Source organism: Rhinopithecus roxellana, chromosome 5 (genome assembly GCF_007565055.1).
Source record: "Rhinopithecus roxellana isolate Shanxi Qingling chromosome 5, ASM756505v1, whole genome shotgun sequence".
Lineage (NCBI taxonomy): Eukaryota > Metazoa > Chordata > Mammalia > Primates > Cercopithecidae > Rhinopithecus > Rhinopithecus roxellana.
In genome coordinates, this window is record NC_044553.1 from 120,072,906 (window position 1) to 120,091,334 (window position 18,429).

General features: G+C 52.9%; 1 protein-coding gene and 1 pseudogene across 1 annotated transcript in view; both read left to right on the forward strand.

Moving 5' to 3' along the window:
• The window catches only part of SEMA4B (semaphorin 4B), a 44,991-nt gene that overhangs the window by 11,985 nt on the left and 14,577 nt on the right, over positions 1 to 18,429 (forward strand). Inside the window, exon 2 of the mRNA XM_030930728.1 lies at positions 4,252 to 4,526. Coding sequence (XP_030786588.1) covers positions 4,388 to 4,526 — 139 coding nt within the window. The 5' untranslated portion in view covers positions 4,252 to 4,387. The remainder of the gene's footprint in view (positions 1 to 4,251; positions 4,527 to 18,429) is intronic.
• On the forward strand, positions 7,754 to 10,522 carry LOC115897530 (annotated as a pseudogene).

Below are 18,429 nucleotides of genomic sequence, written 5' to 3' on the forward strand. Positions count from 1 at the left end.
AAGTGCAGTGGCATGATCGCGGCTCACTGCAACCTCTGCCTCTCGAGTTCAAGAGATTCTCCTGCCTCAGCCTCCCGAGTAGCTGGGACTACAGGCGCCCACCACCACGCCTGGCTAATTTTTTTGTATTTTTAATAGAGACGGGGTTTCACCGTGTTAGCCAGAATGGTCTCGATCTCCTGACCTCGTGATCCGCCCGCCTCGGCCTCCCAAAGTGCTGGGATTACAGGTGTTAGCCACCACTCCCAGCCCTGCTCACCCAATATTTTTATCAATAGCTTGAATAGGCCGGGCGCGGTGGCTCAAGCCTGTAATCCCAGCACTTTGGGAGGCCGAGGTGGGCGGATCACAAGGTCAGGAGATCGAGACCCTCCTGGCTAACACGGTGAAACCCCGTCTCTACTAAAAATACAAAAAACTAGCCGGGCGCGGTGGCGGGCGCCTGTAGTCCCAGCTACTCGGAGGCTGAGGCGGGAGAATGGCGGGAACCCGGGAGGCGGAGCTTGCAGTGAGCCGAGATCGCGCCACTGCACTCCAGCCTGGGCGACAGAGCGAGACTCCGTCTCAAAAAAAAAAAAAAAAAAAAAAAAATAGCTTGAATAAAGGCATAAGGAATGGTTATCATGTTTACAGATGACTCCAAACTGGGAGGGGAAGCCAATGTATGATAATAGAATCAGTTTTCAACATGACTTCAGTGGGATGACATCTGAGCCAGAACCTATTATTTATTTATTTTTTGAGACAGAGTCTCGCTCTGTTGCCCAGGCTGGAGTACAGTGGCACGATCTCGGCTCACTGCAAGCTCTGCCTCCCGGGTTCATGCCATTCTCCTGCCTCAGCCTCCTGAGTAGCTGGGACTATAGCTACTATATATAGGCACCCACCACTGTGCCTGGCTAATTTTTTTTTGTATTTTTAGTAGAGACAGGGTTTCACCGTGGTCTCGATCTCCTGACCTAGTGATCCACCTGCCTCGGCTCCCAGAGTGCTGGGATTACAGACGTAAGCCACCGCGCCCGGCTGGTAAAACTCTTTATTGGACCAAAGTTGATATAAAAAAATAGTTCTGGTTGTCAGCTGCCATGAGTCAGCAGTATTTTGTGACACAAGTTGCATTCATTCATTCATTCAGCCAATACTTATTGAAGTCCTACTTACCATGTGCCAAGCACTATTCTAGAGGCTTCAGATAACATTACTTAACAAACCAAATAAGCAAAAATCTCTGCCCTCCCAGTCAGCAGTTTGGGGGAGATGGGATGTCAGACAATAAAGAAAAACCATAATATATCATATGTTATTCAGTGATGAGTGTGCTGAAAAAATATCTCAAGGTATTTTTAAGGAGATAAGGGGCATATTAGGAGGAAGTTCAGATTCTTCAAGGCGATAAATGAGCAAAAGGAAGCAAGGGACTCAGTCCTGTGGTTATCTAGGGGGAGAGTGTGCCAGGTGAGGGAGCAGCCAGATCAAAGGCCCTGCTGGGTTCAGGCTACTATACATGTACCTAGTGTGGATGAATGAGGGGAAAAGTAGTAGAGGATGCAGTGGTACTGGTGGTGAGGATGACATGGAGGGCTTTGCAGACCATTGCAAGTAAAGTCATTCTGAATGAGATGGGGGAATCCTTGGACGGTGTTGAGCAGAGGAAAGCCCTGACCTGGCTTGTTTTGTTTTGTTTTATTTGAGATAGAGTCTTGCTCTGTAGCCCAGGCTGGAGTGCAGTGGCACAATCTTGGCTCACTGCAACCTCCGCCTCCCAGGTCCCAGTTCAAGCAATTCTCCTGCCTCAGCCTCCCGAGTAGCTGGGATTACAGGCACACACCACCATGCCCAGCTAATTTTTGTGTTCTTAGTAGAGATGGGGTTTCACCATGTTGGCCAGGCTGGTCTTGAACTCCTGACCTCAAGTGATCTGCCCGCCTCGGCCTGCCAAAGTGCTGGGATTACAGGTGTGATCCACCACGCCTGGCCTGGCTTGTGTTTTAGAGACTCACTCCAGCTGCTGTGTTAAGAATAGATTGTAGGGGAACCAAGGAGGAAATGGGGAGAACAGTTAGGAGGCCCTTCCAGTAACCCTGAGAAAGAGGGTGGTGCCTGGGCCCTAAGGAGCTGGGAAGTGGTCAGATTATAGATTTGCTAATGGATTGGATGTGAGGAGTGAGAGAATGAGAGGAGCTGAGGGTTTTGGCCTGAGCAACTTAAAGGTGGAATTGCCATTAAATGAGATGGGGAAGGCTGTAGGTGGAGCACATGAGAAGGGGGAGAGATCAGGAGCTTAGTTTGGGACATGTTGGGCTTGAGACGCCTTTTAGACAGCCAAGTAGAAATGTTGAGGCTGGGTCAGGTGTGGTGGCTCACGCCTGAAATCCCAGCATTTTGGGAGGCCAAGGCAGGAGGATCCCGAGGTCAGGAGTTCAAGACCAGCCTGGCCAACATTGTGAAACCCTGTCTCTACTAAAAATACAAAAAATTAGCTGGGCATGGTGGCATAAACCTGTAATCGCAGCTACTCAGGAGGCTGAGACAGGAGAATCGCTTGAACCCAGGAGGCAGAGGTTGCAGTGAGTGGAGATTGCACCATTGCACTCCAGCCTGGGCGACAGAGCAAGACACTGTCTCAAAAAAAAAAAAAAAAGTTGAGGCCATTTGGCTGAGCAGGGCTGGACTAGGCTGCAGATAGGAGTTTGGGTATCACTGGTTGTAGGTGGATTGACCCCATTTAGAGTAAAGCATCCAAACCTGGGCAAATAGTAGCACTGTGGGTGCTTGCTGCTGTCCACATCCCATGTGGAATTATGTGTCCAGTGCTGGGAGCCCCTTTAAAAGGGATGCTGCTAGCCTGCACCATGTCCACAGAAGGGTGATGGTGGTACAGAAATCATGGAGCATGAGGAAGCTTAGCTACAAGAAAGGAGACCTGGGACCATATGGGTGCTGTGCCCACCCTCTTGACAGCATTCCTGTTGTGGGAGCAGATGTGGCAGACCCTGGAAGTGGGGAGGAGAGGAAAAGAAGTGCTCTGAGGAGGCTGATTTTGGCTGGGGGTGAAGAGGAGCTTTCCTGCAATTGCAGCAAATTTATGGAGAGATGGTCTCTACTGCCATGGAAGTAACTAGCAGAGGCTTTCACTCTTTTGGACTCACACAGGACTACAGTTTTCTGTAATCCTGTGCACACTTAGGAAAAGTTGAAGTAGCTTTCCCAAAATTACTTATCCTTTGAGATTATTGCTTAGATAGTTTCTATGTTTTGTTTGTTTCTTAATGTTGTTGGGATCCACTAAATTGATTTCAGAATCTGCTAATGGTCTAGGCTGCAGTTGGAAACCCCTGGTCTCAGCAGAGCTGAGCTCCTCCCGTGGAGATGTTAGAAGCCAGGAGAATTAGGGGTGGGTGCCTCTAGGCTTCCACTCCAGTCTTAGGGGTTCCCTTCCCCTGCCAGGCCACGTGCAGGTTGTGAAGGTCTTACCTCCTTAGCAGTACATTAAATCCTATTATCCCACTTAAGCTAATCTTGCCCTTCCCCCACCCAAGGGCTTCGCGTGGACAGAAGAATAAGTGGACAAGCCCGCAGGGTGCCTGGACTAAGTGCTGAGCTTGTAGTGAATGCCCAGCCATGACTTGTAGTGGACTGACCTGTGCAAAAATTGGACTCTCAAGCTGCTAGCCCCGGTGTCAGCACGAGCTCGGCCGAGTTCATTTGGTCGCAGGAACAAGGGGGCCAGGAGCAAGAGGGGAGGGGGCGCCTAAAGGGGGGAGACCAAGGCCTAATCACCAGCCGCCCCCCAACTCCCTAGGCGCATATTGGGGACGCAGCGTGTCCCCAAACCAACGCCACTAGCAGAACGTCCCAGAGGAGCCGGAAGGGGCCGGGGCCTGGGCGGCGGTGGGAGGGTCTGAGCAGTGGGGGCGGGGAGCTGGGGGTTGGCTTTTGTCAGTGTCTCAGCGCTCGGGCGGCCGCCGGGGCTACTGGTCACTGGCTTGACCCCCTGCGGCCGCGCCCGGAGCTGCTGCCTCCCCTCGCGCTGCCAGCGCCGGTGAAGGTGGAAAGGGGAAGGGGGAAGGGGCGGGCCGGCTGGGCTCACCGCCGACTTCCTCCTTCGGCCCCGCCCTCCGCCGCTTGCGGGCGAGCTTTGCCCAAGCCGAGGCTGCCAGGCCGGCGCCGGCGGGAGTACTGCGGTGCCCCGCGGAGGGGCTGCGTTCGCCAGGGCCCACGTGACACTGTTTCTCACCTCCCGCCCCCCAGGTCTGAAGGCGGGGGCCCCCGGGGCGACTCGGGGGCGGACCGCGGGGCGGAGCTGCCGCCCGGGAGTCCGGCCGAGCCACCTGAACCCGAGCCGCGGGACACCGTCGCTCCTGCTCTCCGAGTGCTGCTCGCCGCGATGGGCCGGAGGAGCTGGCTCGCCGCCCCATGGGGCGCGCTGCAGCCTCGGCCACCGCTGCTGCTCCTGCTGCTGCTGCTCCTGCTGCAGCCGCCACCTCCGACCTGGGCGCTCAGCCCCCGGATCAGCCTGCCGCTGGGTGAGTGCCGGGGACCCGGGGGCGCGGACCGGGGGAAGGAGGGCTGCCGGGGACGTGCCTCGTGCGGAGGTGACCGTGACAAAGGACCAAGGAGGGGACCTGTCGGAGGCACGGGGTCCATTAGGACCCCTTCTTTTTTCAAAGCGCTGCGCTCAGGGAGGGAGAGGAGAGGGAAGCTGTGGGGTTGCGGGCCCCTTTCTTCAGTTTTCTTTCTGGGCAGGGATGGGGTCTAGCCCGCTCTGTCGTCCCCGCTAGTTCCCTTAGGAGGATGCACTTTCGGCGGGGTCCGCCTGCCCATCTACTTGTCTTTGATGCTGACCAGAGCCGACCGCTGTGCCGCCCCCGATGGCGGCTGGGGGTAGAGGGAGGCCAGTGCTTGCAGTCCTATAAACACTGGGGTTCTGGTATTCCCAGCAAGTCGCAGCAGGGCCGGGAGCTGTGGTGGGGCGGGCGGGCGCCCGATCCTCCCTCTCCGCCCCTCCATCCCTGGCTTGCCAGTGCAGCCCCAAGCCCCAGCATGGAGAGACCTCCAGGCCCTGGGAGCGACCAGACTGCGGATAGGGGCAGCTCTGGGCGCTGACATTCCCAAGTCCTGGACGCGACCCCTCCTCAGAATGATCTGGGAGTAGCATCCTGGTTGTCTGGGTTCCTTTCCTGGTGCTCACATCTGCTTCTGTGGCCACCTCCTGTTTCAGCCCTGTGCCCTTCCCTCTCCTTTTCCCTTCCATCCGGTTGCTTCTCCAGCTCTTCTTGGGGCACTTGGGCTTTGGATTCAGAGGGTCCTGGATCCCAAGCCCATTTCTTCCACTGGGCAAGTAAGTGCCTTCTGCTCCCAGTGCCCCACTTTCCTCATCTGCAAAATAGGCAGAGTCATAGGTGCCTTGCAAGGTGTGTTACTCGGATATGAAGTTTATAAGTTCCCAACAGATGTTGTATCCGCAAGCCCTTTAACTTGTTGGTTGTCATATTGTCTGAATTGGAATAAAGCATGTATAAATTAGAGGTTACAGACTGAAACTGTCCCAGACTTCCATCTCCTCACAGCATCCCCCCCGCCCCGCCCCGAAAGCATCCTATTTACAAAAGAAAATAGTAGAATCAGCACTTAAATTAAGGCAGGGCCCTAGTGGCTTCAAGTAACCCTATCTGAACCCCTGTCTGAAATATTGCAGATGACCTGCGTTCAAATGCTACCTCAGCCACTTAGTAACCGTGTGACCTTGAGCAGGCTACTTAAAGTTTCTGGGTCTTGATTTCTTCATCTGTAAAACAGGTATAATAATAGAACCTACCTCAAGGTAGTGAGGATTAAATCAGCTCGTGTTTGAAAAGTCGTTGGGACAGGGCCTGGTACAGGAACCGCTGAATGAGTGTTATTCAGCTCAGAGTTTATTCCTGTACATCTCGCTTAGATCTGGGGTGATTCTGCCTGGGGTTAGGACAGGGTTGGGGTGTTAGTTTGACTGTAGCCCCTTGGGTGCTTCAGCTTGTGAAGTCAGGATAAACAGGTGTAACCAGCCCCAGGCCTGCTGCGTTGCTACTTCTGTTGTGGCCACAACTCCCTTTGCCCTCAGACCCTCTCATTTTTGGGAGAAGGCAAGGTGAGATGGGGGCAGATGCTCCAATGGACTCCACTTATGTCCTTGGGAAAGCTGGGCTAGCTCATGGGACCATGTCAAAAGACAGTAGGTTTCATGTCCAACTCTGGAACTGGATGGTACAATGACAGGGTAGCTAAAAGGCAAAACCGGAGAGCAGTAGGGGCATCGAGGGGACCTGCTTCCCGAGGAGCAGCTAGAATACTTGGTTATTACCCATGCAGCTGCAGGACCTGGCCCACTTCTACAAGCCTGTGACTGTTCTTAGACTTCTGTCACACGCCAGCATTCACCTGTCAGGGCTGCTGTAGGCGGACTTGCATTTTGTGCACTGTACCAAAGTGCCCAGCTGAGGGCTGGAGAGGACCTGAAATGCAGTCCACACTCAGCTCTCCAACCTGGGAATCCTGGAGCAAAAGACCCCTTCTGCTATGTTCTTGGGGCTAGGTCTGCCCAGAGTGGCCCATTTTTCCAGTCCCACCAAAGCCCTGGAATAGTGTAGCGGCACCCAGCTACCTGAACTTGTGAGCACGTATCTAGACTCGACTGAGTTGCCACTATACCCTGGAGTGCCCCCTCTCTGGGCTTCCTCCTGGCCCTCATACCCACCTCCCACTCTTACCTACGTGCAGGTCCTAGGACTGGCTGGAGGTCCGGGAGGGGAATGCCCTGGTAACTGAACAGGCTCACCCTTGAGTGTGGCCTAAGGCGGTTTCCTGCCTCATCCCAGGGGGCTCATTAGATGTTCCTGGCAGTGTGCCCATCCTGGGCAGGCTCGTGGTGACCATCGGACGCCGGGTCCAGGGCCCTAGTGCCCTCCCTCACATGCATCTTAGGAAAAAGGGTCATGGAACTGGAGATTACACACCTCCCTTTCCTCCTGCCACTCACTCCTCTACTGAATTCCCACCCACACCCCATAAGGACCCAGATGCCTAGGGACAGTGGGGCTATGTCTGTGGTTTAAAACAAAATCCCTTGAAGTGGAGCATCCAGCTTGCCCTGCATCTGGGGTCCTTCATAGGGAACCCTAATTATTGTTGATGAACAGCACATTCCTGGGGTGCTTAAGATGCAGGAGGCCAATTTGTGGCCTCGCCCAGTGGCCAGTAGTGGGAGGAGGATGGGGGGACAGCCACTAGGGGCTCCACAGTCAGCTGGAAGTCTCTGAAAGGAATGCTTGAAAGAAGCGTGTGGAATTTGGGTTCTCTTGTGTTGGAACTACCACTCAGAGCTCCATGACCAAAGCCTCAGTCAGGAGCAGGAGTGGTGCTGAGTAGAAGCAATGGCACCCAGTGCCTCCCAGCCTGGCCATGTGGGGAGAAACAAAACACACCCGCTCTCATGGTCCTCCAAAGTCTTATTGGGCCACCTTATTTGGACACTTAAAGGGAATTATTATTATTATTATTATTATTTTGAGATGGAGTTTCACTGTCTCCCAGGCTGGAGTGCAGTGGCGCCATCTCGGCTCACTGCAGCCTCTACCTCGAAGGTTCAAGTGATTCTCCTGCCTCAGCCTCTCGAGCAACTGAGACTACAGGTGCCTGTCACCATGCCTAGCTAAGTTTTGTATTTTTGTAGATATGGAATTTCACCATGTTGGCCAGGCTGGTCTTGAACTCCTGACCTTAGGTGATCCGCCCATCTTGGCCTCCCAAAGTGCTGGGATTACAGGCATGAGCCACCACGCCCAGCCTTAAAGGGAGTTATTAATTCCCTCCTGCCCCAGAAGTGCCAGGCGGGAAAGCTCTGAATGCAGTATTTCTGAAGCAGATTGGACAGAAATCTGTAGGCCTGCAAACTGCAGTCACCAAAACCCCATTGAGCAGAGAGAATGGGGCATTTGGTACAAATCAACTGCTTGCCCTCTGGCCCTGGAGGAAGCAGCCAGGGTCAAGGCTGCCCTGGGAAGCCTTGATGCTGGTCACTTGTTGAGCCCTCACCCCGGTTACTGGCTTCCCTCCTTGACATGGTCTCAACTGGACATGAACGTTTGTCTCCAGCTCTGTCCTATGGGCCGGCATCTCTCTGGCTCTGCAGAGGCAAGTGGAAGGCGCTCTAACTGTGGATGCTCAGAGCCTGGCTTTATAAAGTAGCTTGCCACCCTTACTAACTGCACAACCTGGGGCAAGCTCCCAGTCTTCTCCAGGCCCATTTTTACATTAGCAAGATAGGAATAATGGCCATCTTCACAGTGTTCTGAGAGGATTACATGAAATAATGTATGTAAAGTGTTTGGCATGGTGCCTGGCACGTGCTGCGTCCATGGTAAAAAGGTAGCTTCTGCTTTGTTGTGCTAGAAATCCCCTGCCAGCCTTGCTTGGTGAGGTTATTTGCATCCATTTTGGTGCACACTGGTGGTATGCAGTCCCTCTGCTAGGTGCCAAGCCTGTCGGGCTTAGCGCCTGCCCTGGTAGAAAAGACAAAGCAAGCCCCGCAGGGACTGATTGGAGATCATTATCAGGGGTCCTGCTTAATTATAGCCCAGTTATTAAGTGCTCCTGACTCAGCCTTTTCAAAGTCCTCCTTTGCCTGAAGAATCTCTTCTGCATGGGGCTGGACATGCCTCTCCCTACCTGCCCCTCACTGGTTCTGCTCTGCCTTCTGCACAACCCACATCCAGCTGGTGTTGAAATACCTATTTGCCAACCCAGGAAAGCTGTAAACTTGCACAACTTTTGGGGCACATCTGGATATACCAGCATGTTCATCCTCTAGGCAAGAGACAGAGGGTGGCACGAGGCCTGGAGAAAAGGCTAGACTTGGGTCTTGTCATCAATCACTGCTTCCTTTATCTTCTTAGAGCCTGTTGCCTCTCACACCACCCCCATGGGTGCTCAGGCTGGCACAGGACTCAGGGGGCCTATGATGTGGCCCTCCCTGGGGATCAGGGGGAAGAGGAACAACACAACGCGAGACTCCTGTGGTCGAGGCCTGCCTTCCCTCAGATTAGCTTTTTGGGAAATCTGCTCCCTTGGACTGCATTCTCTGTTTTTCCCCAGCTGGTCTCCCTGCCCCTGCTCTTTACATTCTGTCCTCCGTGTGCTGGGAGCAGGACAGCTATCCTGTCTATAAGATAAGATAATTAAAAGCCTGGTGGCTCTTTCCCTGCTGCCACCAAGTTGTGCAGAGACGGAGGCTCAGGCTCGGGTGCATTCATGATTCTGCTTCACCCATAACCCACTGCCATGGCCGAGGAAGGCATTGCTGCTGGAGGTGTAATGGACATTAATACTGTTTTACAAAAGGTGCTAAAGACAGCCTCATCCACAATGGCCTAGCACATGGAATTCGCGAAGCTGCCAAAGCCTTAGACAAGCACGAAGCCCATCTTTGTGTGCTTGCATCCAACTGTGATGAGACTGTGTATGTCAAGTTGGCGGAGGCCCTTTGTACTGAGCACCAAATCAACCTAATTAAGGTTGATGACAACAAAAAAAGGGGGGAATGGGTAGGCCTCTGTCAAATTGACAGAGAGGGGAAACCCCATAAAGTGGTTGGTTGCAGTTGTATAGTAGTTAAGGACTGTGGCAAGGAGTCTCAGGCCATAGATGTCATCGGAGAGCACTTCAAATGCAAGAAATGAAGAAAACATCTTTGACTTACAAAAAAAAAAAAAAAGCGCCTGGTGCCCACACTGGCTTTATACTTGTTAGCTCACCATCGACCCTATTCTGGGCACTGAATACTGGAACTCTTAAGGGCTGGCTCCTGCCCTGTGGCAGAGATAGTCACAGAAGAGTAGTGACTACAGAGTAATACACAGAGGTGGAGTGTTTTGTCCAACTGCTAGAGTTCTGCCTCTCAGGCCTGTGGTCTGACCTGTTGTGCATGGAAGCTCTATTCTGCACTCCTGGATCCATCTGGAAGCCCATCTTGTAGTCTAACAGGCTTCAGAGAGGTGGGGGGCCTGTGGTGAGGGAGTTTCAGTGGGATGGTAGGTAGGAGACAGAAGCCATCATTTTACCATATTCCTAAAGAGAAGCCAAATTAGCCTACTTGTGTCCTCTTTTTTTGGCACCTTTTGGCCCATCCTCTAGGAAGGGGGCCAAACAGGAAGAGCAAAGAAAAGCAGCCATTGCGGTGCACTCACTGTGTGCCAGGCACTGCTGTTGGATATGGAAGTGTATTGCTTTATCTCATGTAGATGAGGAAACCAAAGCTCAGTGAATAACTCATTACCAAGGTCATGCAGCTATAGAAGAGTTTGGGACCAAGCCTTGGGCCACAGTTCTCGATTCAGCAACCACATTCTTTCCGTTAGAACAGCTGCCTCCTGCTTCACCTGTGAATCGTACAAAAGCAGCAAGATTGGCCGGGCGCGGTGGCTCAAGCCTGTAATCCCAGCACTTTGGGAGGCCGAGACGGGTGGATCGCGAGGTCAGGAGATCGAGACCAACCTAGCTAACACGGCGAAACCCCGTCTCTACTAAGAAATACAAAAAACTAGCCGGGCGAGTTGGCGGGCGCCTGTAGTCCCAGCTACTTGGGAGGCTGAGGCAGGAGAATGGCGTAAACCCGGGAGGCGGAGCTTGCAGTGAGCTGAGATCTGGCCACTGCACTCCAGCCTGGGCGACAGAGCGAGACTCCGTCTCAAAAAAAAAAAAAAAAAAAAAAAAGCAGCAAGATGACCTGCCTCAGCCCTTGAATAATTGCAGATACATTTCTATCTAGTAAAGAAATCTGTTGAGGTTAGTCTAGACGGGGCAAGGGGTCCAGCCGAGGACCCTGGTGGCATGGCATGGCATGGCCATGGTTGGAAATAGGCAGAGCTGGCAGACTTGGTCAGGAATGTGGCACACAGGAGACTGGGGCACACGTCTCAGACAGAAGTTTGCAGACTGAGGGGTAGTGGGTCACAGCCAGCCTGGGGATATATTTTGTTTGACTTCCAAGTTCTTTAGAAAAATTTTAATTAGGCCAGGTGCGGTAACTCACACCTGTAATCCCAGCACTTTGGGAGGCTGAGGCGGGTGGATCACCTGAGGTCAGGAGTTCGAGACCGGCCTGGCCAACATGGTGAAACCCCATCTCTACTAAAAATAGAAAAATTAGCTGGGCATAGTGGCAGGCACCTGTAATCCCAGCTACTCAGGAGGCTAAGGGAGGAGAATTGCTTGAACCTGGGAGACAGGGGTTGCAGTGAGCCGAGATTGTGCCATTGTACTCCAGCCTGGGCTACAAGAGCAAAACTGTCTCAAAAAAAAAAAGAGAAAAATTTTAATTAGTTGCTAATATTTAAAAGATAGGAAACTCCTAAGTCAAACTCCTGTCAGCTATTATACTACTTCTTTTTTTTTTTGAGACGGAGTCTCGCTCTGTCACCCAGGCTGGAGTGCTGTGGCCGGATCTCAGCTCACTGCAAGCTCCGCCTCCCGGGTTCATGCCATTCTCCTGCCTCAGCCTCCCAGGTAGCTGGGACTACAGGCACCACCACCTCGCCCGGCTAGTTTTTTGTAGTTTTTAGTAGAGACGGGGTTTCACCGTGTTAGCCAGGATGGTCTTGATCTCCTGACCTCGCGATCCGCCCGTCTTGGCCTCCCAAAGTGCTAGGATTACAGGCTTGAGCCACCGCGCCCGGCCAGCTATTATACTTCTATGTGTTCAGTGCTTTTGGGAGGGGTCAGAGTGGAAGCAGTGCTTCTCAGACACAATTTTGTGAGTATGAAGCTTCAGGACCTCCACATTCCCCCATTTTTATCTGGGGCCCCTCTCTGGGCTGGGGCATTCTGACTGGGACTGTGTCATTCATTTGTTCAGTCAACAAACGTTTATGGAACAACTGCTGGGAGCCCGCCTGACCAGTTGATACAAACATGAATAAGACATGGTCTTGATCTTGAAAGTGCTCTCAACGTGGTGGAAGAGAGAGCGCAAAAGCCAGGCATGATGGCTCATGCCTGTAATCCCAACACTTTGGGATTACATCTCTACTAAAAAAAATAAAATAGAATAAAAAACAAACAAAAATTAGCCAGGCATGATGGTGGGTGCCTGTAATTCCGGCTATTTGGGAGGCTGAGGCTGAGGCGGAAGAATTGCTTGAACCCAGGAGGCGGAGGTTGCAGTGAGCCAAGATCATGCCATTGCACTCCAGCCTGGGCGACAGAGCGAGACTGTCTTGAAAAAAGAAAAGAAAGACAGAGCACAGATAGACCATCAGACCATCATCATCATCATCAAACATCAAACATTGCCATCATCAGACAGTGTCACCAGTGCCCTGCAAGACATGTGAACAGGAAATGATGGGCATACGGAGAAGGGCCCTTGCCCAGCTGGGGATTCAGGAAGGCCTCCTGGAGGAGGTGGAATTGAGCTGAGTCTCAAAGGATGAGTGTGAGTTAGTCAAAAGGAAAGCCTTCTGGGCGGAGGGGACTTCCTGAACAGACCGGAGATGAGAAATGGGCCCTTGACTTGCAGTTCCATGTCACTTGGTTGAACCAGGAGGTGGGTGGGTGGCAAAGGCTGGCAAGTTAGGAGCTCAGACGACAGGGCGCTATTGAAGTTTTTAGGCAGAACAGTGACAGCTCCCAGAGAGCCCTCTGGCTGCAGCATAGCAGCTGGCCTGGAGGCGGGAGGCTGGTTGGGAGGCTACTGTGGTGGTGGCCTGGGTGAGAGAGGATGGTGCCTGGCTCTGGACTGTGGTAGTGGGGATGGTAAGGGGAATGGACTTGGAAAATATTGAGAGAAAATTGGCAGGATTTGATTATAGACTGGACTTAGAAGGGAGAGGGAGAAGGATGGTGAGACACCCAGGTGAGTGGTGCCACACACAGACACAAAATCCCAAGCCAGGGAGTGGGACTGGAACGGGGCAGTGAGGTGGTGGGAAGCACCCACAGAAGCCCTCCTGCACTGTGGGGTCTGGCGTATTAGAGAAAGATCTGCACTTGGATGAAGAGATTTGGGGATCGCCAGCATCCGCGTCATCGACGTGATGAGCATGGACCCAGGAGCTTGAATGGAGTGAAAGGAGCAGGGCCAAGAGCAGACGGACCCAGAGAGTAAGAACATTCAGGAGCAAAGCCTGAGGCGGGAGGGTGGTCAGCAACACAGACTCTGCAGCCAGGTGGCCCAGGGTCAGATGGCATCCCCACCACTCCTCCCAGGGCTGACTCACACCTGAAATGGAGGTAATAAACCACAGCAGCCTTGTGAGGATGGCACTGACTTAATCCATTTAAAGGGCTGAGGAGGTGCTTACATACTTTAGCTCTTTGAGGGCTGGAGACCCAGAAGGCATGTGAGGGAGACACGGGGTGATGCTTGAGACTGGGGGCACAGACACCTAGAGGATGGGGCGGCATCACCCGTGTCTGGGGTCTGGCAGCTAGGCGATCCCTGGGCTCTTGGCAGGGCTGTCCCTGCTGAGTGTGGGGCTGGCTGAGGCCCAACTTCTGTGGAGGCGTGAGTGGAAGGTGAGAGGCAGAGATGGCATGGGGTGGCTGTTCTCTTTGGGAGCTTGTCTAAGGCAGGTGGAGGGAGGCACAAAAATTTCTAGAATGGACATTGGAACAAAAACTGCTTTCTGAGAGGTAGAGTTGGTCACATATGATTTGGTCTCTGAGGAGATGGGGACGGGAAGTTGAGGTTGTTTATGCCTGATGACCCCGATTTCCTTGGAAGAAGTGGAGACATCTATAAAGGCAGGAAGGCAGACCCAGGGCAGAGGCCCTAGGAGCGGAGTTGTTAGTGGGGAGCCAGCCCCTGAGCAGAGAGATTGAGTTGGCCCTGGGTAGGCCTGTGAGCAGGCAGGCGGCAGGCAGGCTCCTAAGGTGACAGCAGTGGTGTGTGCAGCCGTGGCACAGGCCCTAGGTCAGGGCTGGGACTGACTAGGGGTTCCGGCAGAGGCTCTTGGTCTGTCCACTTGGGGCTGTAGCAGTGGCTTTCCAGGACATGCCCCAGGAGCACAGATGCTGTGAGGCCGGTTTGCCTTGCCCTCGTTGCCACTTTCTTGGTGACCTCAGTCCATGGGAGGACCCTTGGCACACAACATCCCCAACGAGGGACTTGACTCTGGCACTGGGCTGGTGTCAGCAGAATGTGGCCCCCTCCTCCATGCTCCATGAGGAAGAGGTGGCTGCCCTGCCCAGCACGGGCAGGGCAGTGTGGAGGAAGGAAGTGCACCCAGGTTGGCTGTGTGTCCCAGTTTCCTGCTGACTGCGGCCCTGTCAGCACTCCTGCCCTGGAGGTGGGGCTGCTGCTGGGATAAGTGGGTCCAAGGTTCTGGTGAGTTAAGTTGTGACATCCCTGGGGACGAAGGGCTACAACAGTCTTTCAGGAGGCTCTCTGGGGACTTGTCCCACCCAGACTCCTCTCTGAAAGTGGGGGAGGCCACTGGCTGCCTCCTTGCATTGGAGGCCCCTTCCCCACCGACTCCACAGGGAAACTGGTGTTTTCTGGCCTGATCCTGCTGGGGCCTGTAGTGGGTGGGATGTTAGGGCCAGGTCAGCGTCTTGCTGCCGTTCCCAGAGCCACAGTAGAGAGAAAGGTGGGGTGGGGCTCTGAGTCACAGTGCTGCTACAGCTCACTGGCTGGCCTGGGGTGGGGACTGCCCAGGGTGTCCTGGGTGGGGTGAGGTGCTGAGCCCTATTCCTGTCTAACCCCAGAGAGCTCCAGGCTTCCGGCTGAGTCACAGGGAAGGAGGACCCTTGCATGGGGCTGGGGGCTGAATATTCCCACATCACTTCCTACTCAGAGCCCCACTTCCTGGGGTAGGGAGTGGGGACCCTGCAGGTGTTATGTGCCCACTCCATATGCTGTCTCCCTCCAGGGAGGGACACGGCAGCCCCAGACCAGCCCCATTCTGCCTTCTTGAAGGATGATCTGCCTAGTGGGATGCATTGGCCCTGGAGAAGCCCCTGGCTGAAGCCTGTCGGGGTGGAGGGAGAGGGTTCATCCTGAGCAGGAAAACTGGCTGCAGCCTCGGCGTGTCCTGCTTTCTTCATACTGGACTAACCCACTGGATAGATGGATTTGGAGGATGTCCGAGCAGCACAGGCAGCCCAGGAGAGCGAGCGAGACGCTCTTTAGCACAACGGAGAGCATAAAAGCTAAGACTGACCCCAAGGTGCACCTGTCCCTCGCAGGAAGTAAAGTGCAGAAACATCCCCTCCCCGTCACCCCTGCACAAAGAGCACCTAGGAGTGAGTGCGCAAGCGTGGACAAGCCCTGCGGTACCGTGTACACACACACACACCACAGGCAAGCTCAGGCAGGGCCCTGCACAGACGTCTGCAGTCACTCTGGAGGTGACCCAAGCACCTGGGCCCTTAGACAGTAACACCACTCACACTGAGCACAGACCAGCTCACACCCACAACATGAGCCTGTGACACACAAGTCTCTGTTTCTGAGCTGATACTCTCTGGCTTTGGCCTTGAGACCCTCATATGACCAGGTGTGTGCCTAAGTTAGAATCTCCCAGGCTAAGTTCGTGAACCCCCGGATGAGGGAGGCCCGGCTCCCCCAAGGAGCCCTGCCCCTCTGGCAGCTCTCACCAGGCTGGATTTTCCTGCGGGGTTTTTGGATTTTGTTTTTGAGTCACTCATTGAGTGTTGGTCGTGTGCCAGACACCATGCCACACTGCAAACCATGTGCAACGTTGTTTTGAGCAAAGCTGTCTCAGTAAATGTGGGTTATTATGTATATTATTATTTACATGCGTAATCTAATTTTTTCTAATAACAACCCCATGAGGCAAAGTGTTATTATTTTCCCCATTTTACAGATAAGGAAAATGGGGCTTTGAGAGGTTAAGTGGCGTGTCCTGGTGGCACACAGCTAGTAAGTGGTAGAGGATGGCTTTGAACCCAGGTCTGTAACTCTACTCTGCACACCATGGCTTTCAGTCTGAGTCTCAGGGCAGAGAGATGAGGGCAAGTATGGAAGGGAAGCCCCAGAAGGAGAAAGCCTGGTTAAGGGGCCCTTCACCCGCCTCTCCAAGGCACATTCCACTTTCTGTCCCTTTGTCATTCCATTCACTCTACTCCTCGCATGGCTGGAGGGCTGGAGGCCTGGGCTGAACCAGGGGCTGGCTGGTCTGTAGGGCTGCACTCTGTCTATAGTGCCCGAGGCAGGTTTCCACCCCTTCTCCCAGTCGTAAGTGGGGTTGAATTGCCACCTGGGACTGAGGCTTATCTCTGATCCTTGGCATTTCTGTGTCTGGACAGATTCCAAGGGCGGTCTGCTGCCCAGACTTATAGGGCCCACCCAGGTGGCTCTTCTGCAGGTAGATAAGCATGGGCAACCAGCTTATCTGAACCAGCCCTCGTTTCCAGGTAACTCTGGAAAAATCCAAAAGATGAGGAGGGACCGCAGTGTCTGTTTGTCCTGGTCTCACTCCTCATGAGACTCCTGTGATCTTTATATGTCTCATTCCTCCTATGACATGTATGAGAATGTACAGCTCAGTGAGATGATGTCTCTGCTGCCTAACAGAAGCGCCTACTTGAGGGCCGGGTGCGGTGGCTCAGCCACCTGACCCCCGTCTTCCTGTTGACTAGTGTCACCCCCACCCGAGGGCTTCCTTCCTCATTTGCTGCCAGGTGTAAAGCTGAGCTTTAGCTGGGCGCAGTGGCTCACACCCATAATCCCAGCACTTTGGGAGGCTAAGGCGGGCAGATCACCTGAAGTCACGAGACCAGCCTGGCCAACATGGTGAAACCCTGTTTTTACTAAAAATTAGCCAGGCATGGTGGTGGGCACCTGTAATCCCAGCTCCTTGGGAGGCTGAGGCAGGAGAATCGCTTGAACCTGAGAGGTGTAGGTTACACCATTGCACTCCAGCCTGGGCAACAAGAGCGAAACTCCATCTCAAAAAAAAAAAAAAAAAAAAAAGAGGCTGAGCTGCTGGGCATGGTGGCTCATGCCTGTAATTCCAGCAATTTGGGAGGCTGAGGCAGGCGGATCACCCGAGGTCAGGAGTTCGAGACCAGCCTGACCAACATGGAGAAACCCCGTCTCTACTAAAAATACAAAATTTGCCGGGCATGGTGACGCATGCCTGTAATCCCAGCTACTCGGGAGGCTGAGGCAGGAGAATCACTTGAACCTGGGAGGCGGAGGTTGCGGTGAGCCAAGATCGTGCCACTGCGCTCAAGCCTGGGCAACGATAGCAAAACTCCGTCTCAAAAAAAAAAAAAAAAAAGGCCGAGCTTCCCGCAAACGCAAACGGCTGCTATGTGTGCCCCCTTACGGACATTGAGGATGGAGTAGCTTCATTTCCCATTTTTCTTTGGTCACCAGGAGGCTCAGCACTAAAGGCGCAGCCCTTCTCTACCAGCTGTGTGCAGACTCAATGACCTACTTATGTGAATTTTTACTTCCTTGCTGGTTGAGATGTTTTTCTTCAGATTTGGGTTTTCTCTGCTCCTGATTTTAATGTTTGTATTTCACTACTTTCTTTTCTTCATGTCTCCTCACCCTTTATGGAACCAGGCTGGGGGTATGTAAAAACACTCCACAGGTAAACACACATGAAGTCATCTTCACAGCTGCTTGGTTGGGCATGTTGCACTTTTTGCTTCCTCAGCTTCGGGAGACTGTTTGTGTGGTCATGACCCACTGGTCAGCTACAACGTGCCTGAGGTTGGTCAGGGTGCCGCTCTTTACTTACTTTTCTGTTCTCATCAGCTGCTTAGAATTTTAAAAATAATTTCTCTCCAAACCCATTAGTTACCCAAAGCATAAACAGTACCCTGGTGGGTAAGTGTGTGTGTTTCTTTTTTTTTTCTTCTCTATATATTTCACATCTTATAAGGATAACCTGCTTATTACAGAATCTAAAAATGATAATAAGTAAAAAAGAAAAGAATGCTATCCTATAATTCTACCAGGGAGCCCATGGTTTAGTATTTTGTGATACATCCTCCTGGATTTTTTCCTATGCTTATATTTTTCCCACAAAAAATAGGATTTGACCATATATACTGTAAATATAACCTTAATTTTCACTTAGTGGTAGATAATTTGTCTCTTTCCTTGTTGTTATTCTGCAAAAACAAAAGATATTTAAAATGTGTACCAAGGTCTGGGTGCAGTGGCCCACACCTGTAATCCCAGCACTTTGGGAGGCTAAGGCGGGTGGATTGCTTGAAGCCAGGAGTTCAAGACCAGCCTGGCCAACATGGCAAAACCCTGTCTCTACTAAAAATACAAAAATTAGCCGGGCATAGTGGCACATGCCTGCAATCCCAGCTACTCGGGAGGCTGGGGCAGGAGAATTGCTTGAACCTGGAAGGTAGAGGTTAAAGTGAGCTGAGATCATGCCAGTGCACTCCAGCCTGGGCAACAGAGTG